The following is an 11400-nucleotide window of genomic DNA, read 5'->3' on the forward strand; positions in this document are numbered from 1 at the left end:
CATTTTCTCTATTACCTGCTTCCAGAAGGACTGAATGAGGGTCTTGGTTTTTGAAAAACAAAAATTGAGATCCACGTCGTGAAATAATATATGGAGGAAATTGAAATCAGTTGTAGGACCAATCGGCATTGTCCTCGAAGGACCTGGGAGTGTTCACCCTCTACCCTGGGAACATATTTATGTGGACTCTGAAACTGCCCACTTTTAAAACAAACCGAAGGACACAGGAGAACGAAATGTGCTGAGGTTGCTTTTATTGCAAGAATTTGGTGAGCTCCACCCGGATGTCATTGGCACCGGCTCATCCCACAGCACCCACACACGAGAGCACCGTGAGGGCACTGGGGGCCCACGGGAGCCCTGGTCCCCCAGCCAGTCAATGTGACTGAATCCGCCGTCGAGGGCTGGCTCGGCTGCCCCCGAGTGGTCCCTCTGTGTCCTCGACTCCTTAGGCGGGCAAGGAGCGGGCCTCAATGCCCCTCCGTCTCACGCTTCCTGGCTCTGTGCCCTGCAACCCTGTAGCTCTGCCCTCAGAGGGTATCACCTGCACCCCGCCACTCAGAAAGGGGGCATCTCCAGTCGTGAGCATCTTCTCTGTCCGTGAGGCTCCAGATGGCCCCCGTCTCGAGCCCCTGCCTGAGCAGGGAGTGGCCACACGCTGGGCCAGAGTCAAAGTCACTGTTGTCTACGAGCCTGGGAGCCAGGCCCCAGTGGGGAGGCTAGGAGGCTGCTTCAGCCGCTGTCGGCTGGATCAGCATCGTGGTGGCCTGCAGCGGGTAGTAGCGGCCCCTCCAGGTCTTCCAGAAGATGCCCTTCTTACGCTGCTGCCGCTGGTGTGGGATGGAACGGAAGTACTGTCCGTTAAGGTTGGAATGGCCACAGGTGCCAAACCACCAGCCACCTGCCGGGGTCAGAGGAAAACGAACTGGTCAGGCTGGGGTCCCTGTGCCTCCACGGAGGCTGGGACCGAGAGGCGGCTGGGTGTTGGACTGCACAAACTTTTTATTTTTTTTTTTAATCTGTATTTTTGAGAGAGAGAGACAGAGCGTGAGCAGGGGAGGGGCAGAGAGAGAGGGAGACACAGAATCCGAAGCAGGCTCCAGGCTCCGAGCCGTCAGCACAGAGCCCGATGCGGGGCTCAAGCTCCCGAACCGTGAGATCATGACCTGAGCTGAAGTCGGACGCTCGACCGACTGAACCACCCAGGAGCCCCGGACTTTATAAACTTCAGAGGGGAAGACTTTTCTAGTGATGGTCACACGACGTCTTGAGGGACCCCAGGTTGTGACAAAGGAGTTTCGGGGCTCTGGACCCCTTCCCTGTAACTACAGCTTTTGTGTCTGTGACTGTGACAAGTTACTGTTCTGTACCTGACACGTGGGAAACGTTTATTAAAGACTCTCTGGGCTGCCTGGGTGGCTCAGTCGGTTAGTGTCTGACTCTTGATTTCAGCTCAGGTCATGATCTCAGGGTTCGTGAGTTTGGGCCCCACATCTACACTTGGGATTCTCAGTCTCCCTTTCTCTCTCTGCTCCTCCCCTGCACATTCTCTCTCTCTCTCTCTCTCTCTCTCTCTCTCTCTCTCAAAATTAAACAAATATTAAAAAAAAGACTTTCTATGATCATCGTCCATTTCTTCAACTTATATTTGATCAAACCATATAAAATTACTAGTATTCCATCATTTTTTGACCCACCAAAAAAGCAATGTCATATGTTTCACTTTACAGAGCCTGGGTTCTGCCTCCAATTTCATTACAACAGGGTCGGGGGGCCTGGGTGGTCAATCAGTTAAGCACCTGACTCTTGACTTCAGCTCAGGTCGTGATCTCATGGTTCATGAGTTCCAGCCCTGGGTCAGGCTCTGAGCTGACAGCAAGGAGCCTGCTTGGTATTCTCTCTCTCTCTCTCTCTCTCTCTCTCTCTGCCCCTCCCTCCACTTGCTCTCTCTCTCGCTCTCAAAATAAATAAACTAAAAGACAAAAACAAAAGCCAACACAGGGTTTATCTTGGTGGCTGGGCCACATGCCGGCCACTATCCCACAAATGTCATCTCAAGGTAATCCTATGGAGTGGGCATTGTGGTCATACCCAGTTTAAAGACAGGGAAACCGAAGGTGAGACAGGGTAATAAGTCAGTTGCCCAAAGACACACAGGAAGTTAGGAGAAAGGGGGGCAGAGAACGGACGGCATTTGGCACTGAAGGCAGGACAGGGAAACACAGAGGCAGAGAGAGGAGGTCTCGACCTTGTGGTGCAAGGCAGGACAGGGAGGCGCAGAGCTTGCTCACCAGAGAGGCTCTTGGCACAGTTCTTGTCCCCACGGAGGTCGTGGTCTTGATCCCAAGTGGAGAAGGGCAGGGAGAGGCCATTGGGTGCCACAGTGGTAGCACCCAGTTCACTGGCCACGGGAGCTGTGAGCTGCAGGCTGTAGGCTGTGTCCTCACCACCCAGATAGACGGGGAACTGCAGAGACTCAGCATTGCCCTCCCAGTCCTGCAACTGCACAGCCAGGCGGCTGCCGCGGTCCCCCGTGATGCGGTGAACCTTCTCCAGGCCCAGCCAGAACTCACCTACAGGGGAGAGAGGCCCATCGGTGAGTCAGACCCACCTCCTCGCCCCCTCCTCCCCTCTTTGCCTCCAGCCCCCCCGGCTGGAAACACCCACCTTGGGGGTCTCCGAAGCCAGCCTTGTAAGCTTCCCAGGGCTGGTTAAAGTCCACGGAGCCATCCTGGCGCCTCTGAATTACAGTCCAGCCTCCATCTGCCCAGAGAGGTGCAATGCCATCAGGAGGCCGCTTTTTGCAGAGGACCCCGACTTCCCATCTGGCTCTCAAACCCTAAACTGCCTCCAAACCCAGAGAGGGCCAAGGTCTTCTCATTCACCCCAGCAGGACTAGAGGAAGGTGGTTAAAGGTGGGCTGGCCAATGTGCAAGGGGCTCAGCCTAGACATTGTCCCAAGGCCCCAGGAGGGAGGAGGGGAGGGAGGGAGCGTTAGAAATCTAGGAAGTTTCTCTAGGTCCACTGAACCTGGCTCAACCCTGGGTGGTGGCAGGGAGCTGCATTTGATTGGAATGGCAATAGGGCCCATGACAGGATGCAGGGCACCCCAGCGGGCCAGCGCATCCTACCTGAGGTCATCTTGCAGTTAACCAGGAAGGGTGGGGACCCCTGGGGCTGGATCTGGAACAGTCCACTTTGCCGCTCTCCCTCTTCATACAGCTCTTGGCAGTCCCTGGGCAGCCCTGAAGGGCAGGCAAAGAGAGGGGCGGGGAGACTGAAGCAGGAGGGGCCTCAGGAAACAGGCACGTTAGGGGCTGGGCAGTGGGTGACAGGGGACATGAGGGGGTAATCCTGGGTTCACAGCATCCCCTGTCCTGGATGGCCCCTGAGCCCCCCACCATCCTTCCTCCTCCCACACTGCATTCTCACCTCAGGCCACACAGCCAGCCTTGTATCACACACCCTCCTGCCACAGGGACTTTGCACACGCCCGTCTCTATGCCTGCACATGCCAGTCACATGCCAGAGAGATCTTCCCTCAGGACTTTCTTGCCTCACTCTAAAGATCCCAGCTTCTAGAAGGGATGCCTTCCCTGACCCCCAGACCAGGCCAGGCTCCCAAAAGAAGCATCGGGGACTTCCTGCCCACAACACTGGAGTCATCCAGTGGTCTCCCCGCCACTGAATGAGGATTCCATGGGGCCAAGGACAGAGTGGCTCTTTGCCCACAGTCTGGCACCAGTGCCCAGGTTAATCCTGGCCCACAGTAGGTGTTTAATAAAGACTGGAGGCATGAGTGATTGATTGAGAAGCCGGGCCAGGGTGGAGAAGATAGGAGTGGGGCTGAGCAGAAGCGCTCTGTTGGGGGGGGGGGGGGGGCGGCGCTCTGCATGAGGCTTGCAAGGCCAGGGGCCCCACCTGGGATCCCAGGTAAAGGGGAAGGCAGGACTAAGGAACCTAGGAGGAAGACAAGGGAGGGAAAGAGGAGGGAGGGATGGCTGGGCTGTGCCCAAAGGCTGTGAAGTCCCCGCCCCCAGTCGAGCCTGGAAAGTAGGGAAAAGGTCGCCCGGGGGAGGGGAAGTCCGCGCTGAAGGGTGGGGGTAAGGGGGATGGGGGCGGGCCCAGAGTGACTGGAGACATTTTCCGGCCCCTGGAGCAGCTCCCCTTTCCCCTACTTTCCTCCCTTCCAATCGGGGGACGGCACCCGGCCAAACCACGAATGTGGCTTCCATTAGAAGGAGCTGTTTGTCTCTCCAGCTCTGAACCTTCCCCTACTTGGCAGGGCTGACCCCAGGTCTGGGAGTCCCCAAACCCACGCATCCCCCACCGTCACATCCCCCAGCCCAGACCCACGCCTGCTGGCAAGCTCCAAAGCCCCTCAAGGCTCAGGGGCAGGGAGGGGGGCTGGGACGGTGTATGGACCCTTACAGGCCCGGTGAGGGAAGGAGGAAGAGTGGGGGAGGGCAGGGGGAGGGGCAGCCTTCAAGACTAGGGAGCCGGCGGCCGGCAGCCAGCAGCCAGACCCAGGGTGTGAAGGGGGAATCCGAACTTTTACCCAGTTGGCTGCACACAGCCCCGGATGCCAGGCGGGGTGATGGGGTAGGAGGACTACAGGGAAGCCAGCCGGGTCTGGAGCCCCGGACTAAGGGTGGGGACAGAGACACCAGGAGCTGTGAGCCTGTGTCAGACACACGGAGACATGCTGGGGGGGGGGGGGGGGGGATCGGGCAGGAGGTCTGGGGCGATCTGGGATGCACAATGAAGGACCCAGAGCTTGTGCTGATGGCAAAGGCTCATTCTCTGCAGGAATCAGGGTGATCAGGGACTTCGGGGACCAAGAGGGGAGTGAGGCACCAGGTGTGGGGGGCAGGAGCCCTGGATTTGTTAGAGATGCAAAAGCGAGTGGTGTGTCTGGCCAGGGAGATGGGGGTTACCTGTCTCCTAGAGCTATGCTCCAAGATACCATTGGGGGGGGGGGAGCCCCAGCTCAGAATCCCCCTCCCAGGAAGCCATCGCTCTTCACCGTCAGAACTCCAGGCTCCATAGCTGGCACCCTCCTGTCCACCAGTGTGCCCTCAGAGAAGGTTCCAACCTTCAGGAAGGTGTCTCTGACCTGCACGGCCCCCTTCCCCACACCCCTGCAGCTCAAGTCCCTCCTGGATCCTCTTAAAGACCCCAAGCCCTGCTCCAGTTAGTGGCCAGCAGGGCTCCGGGGAAAGCCACTGGCTTGCCAGGAAGAAGGGTGGGGTGGCCTACCTGGTCAGGGTCAGGGATGATGAGATGGGATGTGCCCATCAGCCCTTTACCAGAGACTAGTGAGCCCACAGGAACCCGGGGCCAGGTGGACAGGACAAGGAGGGGGACAGGAGTGGTGTGTGTGTGTGTGTGTGTGTGTGTGTGTGTGTGTGTGTGTGTGGTGGTGGTGGTTGGGGGGAAGGAATTGCCAGAGGACAGCAGAGGGCTGGACACTCACTGTGCAGGCGGCTGATATTGTGAGCAGGGCCAACGAGCTGTGCCATTTTGGGTAGCCTCTTCTTCCTGCCAGGCTTGGCCATCCTGTGGCCCAGGTGCATGGGGGCCAGGAGGCTCACCTGGACAGGACAGGACAGGAGGAGGATGTCAGGTCTGGCTGGCTCCGGCCCCTCAACTTGCCTGGCTCTAGGTCCACCCCCCCTCCCCCTCCCCCCCCCCCCCCCCCCCACGAGCTTCGGCCTCCCTCCCAACCCCGGGGCAAGCACCAGGCACCTGGCTCTGCAGATTCTGGATTTTCAGGTGCTGCTTCTCCAGGTGCCGCTGCTGCTGGGCCACCTTGTGGAAGAGTTGCTCAATCCTGCCGTTCTGGGTCTTGAGCTGAGTCTGGGAGAGCGTGCGCACAGCACCGCGGTGAGGACCCGGCCTTCTGCGGCCAGCCTCTCCATTCATCGTCACTCGTCTGGCCTTCCAGCTCTCCCTCCCGAGAGACCGGGGCAGGGGAGCCCAGGGAGTCCCGGATGCGTCCCCCTCCAGCCCACACTGTCCGAGACCCGCAGGAGGGCAGAGGGAGCCCACGTACCTGCAGGCTGCCGAGGGTCTCGGGGGCAGCCTCGCTACTGGGGCCCACACTCTCGGGCGCGCGCGGGGGCGCGGCGGACGCCCCGGACTCCTTGCAGGCCGCCCCGCACGCGCGCAGACGCCGCTCCAGCGCGCCCAGCCGCCCCTGGGTGCGCTCCACGTGCTCGCGCAGCCCGTGGCCCAGCTGCAGGAGCCCGTGCGCCAGCACGTTCACCTCGTCCCAGGACGCGAAGCGCGGCGGCTCGGGAGGCTCGGCGGGCGCCGCGCGGCCCTGCGCGCTCAGCAGCCCAGCGGTGGCGGCGCACAGCACCAAGGCTGCCGAGGCCGTCGGCGCACAGCGCATCCTTCCGGGTGGCCTGGACGCGGGAGCGCAAGGCGGAGGCGCGGGCTGGAGAGTCGAGGGCTGGCGACGCGGGCGTCCTGGCGGAGACTCACTGGCGTTCAGAAGCCGCAAGGAAGGCTCCGATCACAGCCGCCAGCCTTTGGGGCTTGGCTAGTCCCCGCGACGCCCCCTTTTTATAAGCCCGCGGAGAGAGGGAAAGGGGAGCCTCGGAGGCGGGGCGCAGGGAGTGCCGGGGGCGGGGCGTGCGGCCGGGGGTAGGGTTCTGGGAGCCAGCCGCCGGGGAGTTGGAGGGGGGCGTCCTCGGGGTGCAAAACTCTGGCTCCTCCAGCAGGCCCTGGAGCGTCTCCTCTGCGGACCGTGGAAGACGTGACCCTCACGGGGGCCCCCTTCCAAACACCGGAATCCCAAACCCTCCACGCTGCACCCGCCGCGCTCAGCGGTACCCGTGACCCCCCACCCCCCTCCCCAAGTCAAAAGCTGGAGAGAGAGACGAATAAGAAAGGGCCCCGGTGCGCTGAGTCCAGTCAGGCCGGGCATGCCCGGGACACCTGAAACATCCCCGCCCCCGGAGACTTCTCGGAGAGCAGCTCGCGACCAGGCTGGACGACCAGGGAGACGACTCTGGACTCCCACGCTCCTTCCCGCTCAAGGATTCGTCACTGCAGATGTGTTTGTCGGATCCCCTGACGTCCCTCATCCCGCTTCCCACAACTGAGTGCCCCTTCGGGGTGGCTCCCGGTGTATCTTGTTCAGACTCCAGCTCACGGCTCACTCCCCCGCTTGCCCCCCACCCCCACCCAGGGTCTGCAGTGTCGTGAGCCTTTTCCTGTATCAAAGCAGAAACCTCAGAACAGGAAGAGGTGATACACGGAAAGAAGGGCTCCTAACTCCTCATTCATTTATTCACTCATTCACTCATTCAACAAACAGTCCCTCTGTTCTGGAAGAGAGAGCCCGACACTCTGAGCCTGGGGTAGGGGCAAACTTGGAACAAAGGAAGAACTAAGGCTGTGGGGCCGACCATGTTCATTCCAAAAGGCTAAGCATTCGCTTAACAAACGTTGACTAAATTCCTCCCCTCCCTCCTGTCCTGCTCCACTATACTCTGTCGGGAAATTGAGGCTGGCAAAGAAAAACTTGCCTGCCAGGAAGAACCCCCAGGCAGGCTGGCTTGGCACACGGGCGGGCGGGCGGGCGAGAAGAACAGAGTTGACTCAGCAGGGCTCAGAGCCAGCTCAGTCTCTGGAATCTGAAACTGCATGCCCCGGGGCTGACGTGCGGGTCACCACTCATACACTTGGCCCCGGCCGGGCTGGATGCCAGGACGGCCGATCCCGGCAGCAGTGACAGGCAGATGGGAAGGGCGGCAAGGAAAACCTCTGCATGGAGTAGGTCCAGACAGCCACCATCTGCCCTGGCAGCCTGCCTGTCCACCCCCGACACCCTGGCCTCTCTCTGAGGCGGTGACATAACTCTCAGGGTGTGCTCTTTTCTTCCGTGGCTTCTCTCCCTGAAAGAAATGATCAGTTACCTTCTCAACCTGACGGCCTTTTCTCTCCACTCACTTTTCAGGGGCTTCTTCCTTCGTGCCATGTTTCACGGGGCACAGAACCCTCCAGAAGCTTTTAGAGGCACCTGATGTGAACATGGCCCAGAAGAAATTTTCCAGGGACCCGGAGCTGGCTCTGGATTGCATTCTAAAAACTGTTCTGGGCTGCCTGGGTGGCTCAGTCGGTTGAGTGACCGACTTCTGCTCAGGTCATGATCTCACGATTTGTGGGTTCGAGCCCTGCGTCGGACTCTGTGCTGACAGCTCAGAGCCTGGAGCCTGCTTCGGATTCTGTGTCTCTGTCTTTCTCTTCCCCTCTCCCCCGCCTCCCCCCGTCTCTCAAAAATAAATAAATATATTTAAAAATTTTTTTAAATAATAAATAAAAACTGTTCTGTGGAACATACTCTCTGACCCAGCAGTGACACTGTTGCTCTGATCAGTTGTTTCTTTTTTTAAGCTTACTTATTTATTTTGAGAGAGAGAGAGCATTCTAAGCAGGTTCTGAGGTATCTGCAAAGAGCCTGACATGAGGGTCGATCCCATAAACCGTGAGATCATGACCTGAGCCGAGATCACCCAGACACCCTGATCAATTGTTTCTTGAGCACCTACTGTGACGGCTGCTGTACTGGGACCATAATGGTGAGTAAGACAGTCCTGTCCACCAGGTTGGCTACTTTGGTCAAAGCAAATAGCATTAGAAAGGTGACATACGAAACAAAAGAAAAAAAGAAAGGTGACATAGGGCCTGGAATCTCTCACCAAACCTGGGAAGCAGTGAAATGGACTTTTTTTTTTTTTTTTTTTTGCCTGTCTGTGGGCAGTTGAATCTCCCGCCCTTTGGGAGATTTCAATCCGGCACCGTACGTGCTCTCATGAAGAGTGTCTTTAAGGGGCACCTGGGTGGCTCAGTTGGTTAAGCCTCCGACTCTTTAAAAAAAATTTTTTTTTACATTTATTTATTTTTGAGAGACAGAGTGAGACAGAGCACAAGCAAGGGAGGAGCAGAGAGAGAAGGAGGCACAGAATGTGAAGCAGGCTCCAGGCTCTGAGCCGCCAGCACAGAGCCCGACGCGGGGCTCGAACCCACAAACCGGGAGATCATGACCTGAGCTGAGTGAGGTTGGACACTTAACGCACTGAGCCATCGAGGTGCCCCCTGGCTCAGGTCTTGATCTCAGGGTTGTGAGCTGGGGCCCACACTGGGCGTGGAGGCTGCTTGAAAGAACAAAAAAAAAGGAAGAAAAAGAAGTGTCTTTCCATCTATGTCTCCAGAACCTGAGTTAGTAGGGGCCCCTCAGTCCCTCTTCACTAATCCCCGAGCATTGGGTCTCCTGGTGGGTGAGTCAGGAAGGGTTGATCTGTTAGCAGACAGGCTGCTTAGGAGAGAAATAGCGAACACCTACCGTGTCCTTCGTTTATGTCGAGTATTATGCTTTGTCCTAAAGTGATTATGTGTTCGCTTAATCCTAATAGCAACGCCAAATGAGTTGGGAACCCTTATTCCGCTTTATAGATGAGGGCTAGATAAAAGAGAGATTAAGTGCTTGTTCAAATTCTCACAATTATCCAGGCAGAGCTAGGATTTGAAGCCGGGCTAGCCGACTCCCAACTGTGCTCTTGGCAGCAATGACACTCTGCCTTTGTCCCTAGTAGCCCAGTGATCCTTGCCTCCTGATGTCCATGCCTCCTGATGTCTTCTACACTTCCCCCCTCTGGTGTAGGCGATAGGATATTATTGAGACGATGGTGTGTGCGACTTCCTAGGTGAGGTCATAAAGAACACGTGGCTTCTGTCTTGTTCTTTATTTTGTAAAAAATTTTTTAACATTTATTCATTTTCTTGAGAGACACAGATCACGAGTAGGGGGAGGGGCAGAGAGAGAGGGAGACACAGAATCCGAAGCAGGCTCCGGGCTCCGAGCTGTCAGCGCAGAGCCCCGCGACGTGAACTCATGAACCGTGAGATCGTGACCGGAGCTGAAGTCGGCCGCTTAATCGACCGAGCCACCCAGGTGCCCCTCTTTTTTTTTTTTTTTTTTTTCGTAAATTTTTAAATTTTGAAATCATTTCAACTTACAGAAATGTTGCAAGAAGACGTCATGGGCGTCCTGTATACTCTTCATAGAGATTCACCAATTGTCAACTTGTTCTACTAAGTTTATTGTTCTATCTATAAATTCCATGTACATATAGATATAGATATGTAACATACACACTATGTGTGTATATATATATGTATATACATACATATATATACGTATATATATGTATACATATATATACACACACAAATATTTTGAGAGATGCATATAACAAACCTTTATGGACACATATAATATACACGTTTATCTGTAGAGAGCTACATATGTATATATATAACATAAACAGAGACATATATAATGCACATATATAATACACATATATGTAGGGATGTATTCCTATACACAGATATATGTATAACACAAACTCCACATATATATGGAGAGAGTCGCCTGCACCACAACACTGTTTGCAACGTCAGGAAATGTGACCTTGACACATTGCCGTTATCTAATCTATAGTCCATATTCCACTATATCCTTTACAGCTGTGTTTTCCACCGGGATCCCATCCAGGATCATGCACAGCATTTTATTTCTGTCCCTTTAGCTCCCCTTAATCTGGAACGGCTCCAGGGTTCTTCTCTGTCCTTCACAGCATCGACATTTTTGAAGTGTACACACCAGTTATTTATAGACTATCCCTCACTTGCATTTGTCTGATGTTTCCTCCCGATTAGACTTTTTTTTTTTGACAGCAATATTTTGTCCTTCTCTGTGCCTAGCAGGAGGCCCGTGATGTCTGTCTGCCCCTTATTGGCACTGTTAATTGTGATTTTTAAAAATTTGTTTATTTTTGGAGTGCCTGGGTGGCTCGGTTGGCTAAGCGTCCAACTTCGGCTCAAGTCATGATCTCGCGGTCCGTGGGTTCGAGCCCCGCGTCGGGCTTTGTGCTGACAGCTCAGAGCCTGGAGCCTGCTTCAGATTCTGCGTCTCCCTCTCTCTCTGTCCCTCCTCCGCTCATGCTCTGTCTCTCTCAAAAATAAATAAACATTACAAAAATTTTTTAAAATTTTGTTTATGTTTAAATGTTTATTTATTTATACTTATTTTTTTTTACAGTTTATTTATTTATTTATTTGAGAGAGTCAGAGAAAGCACAAGCAGGGGGAGCAGCAGAGAGAAGGGGAGAGAGAATCCCAAGCAGGACCCAAACTCAGGAATCCTGAGATCATGACCTGAACCCAAATCAAGAGTCGGCCACTCAACCGACTGAGCCTCCCAGGGGCCCCTAAATGTTAATTTGTTTTTGAGAGAAAGAGAGGCAGAGCGTGAGCGGGGAAGGGGCAGAGACAGAGAGAGGGGGACAGAGGAACCGAAGCAGGCTCTGTGCCGACAGCGTAGAGTCC

At 55.6% G+C, this 11400-nt stretch overlaps 1 protein-coding gene across 1 annotated transcript; it reads right to left on the reverse strand.

The window, feature by feature from the left end:
* Positions 1 to 237: 237 nt before the first annotated feature.
* Positions 238 to 6598, reverse strand: ANGPTL4 (angiopoietin like 4). The gene is made up of 7 exons (XM_047850898.1): positions 6056 to 6598; positions 5749 to 5859; positions 5477 to 5594; positions 3132 to 3245; positions 2668 to 2763; positions 2292 to 2573; positions 238 to 901 (listed from the first exon to the last, which is right to left on the reverse strand). The coding sequence occupies exons 1-7, from the start codon at positions 6395 to 6397 to the stop codon at positions 720 to 722; spliced, it is 1245 nt and encodes a 414-aa protein (XP_047706854.1). The 5' UTR covers positions 6398 to 6598; the 3' UTR covers positions 238 to 719.
* Positions 6599 to 11400: the final 4802 nt, after the last annotated feature.

The sequence above is a fragment of the Prionailurus viverrinus genome, chromosome A2 (genome assembly GCF_022837055.1).
Source record: "Prionailurus viverrinus isolate Anna chromosome A2, UM_Priviv_1.0, whole genome shotgun sequence".
NCBI lineage: Eukaryota > Metazoa > Chordata > Mammalia > Carnivora > Felidae > Prionailurus > Prionailurus viverrinus.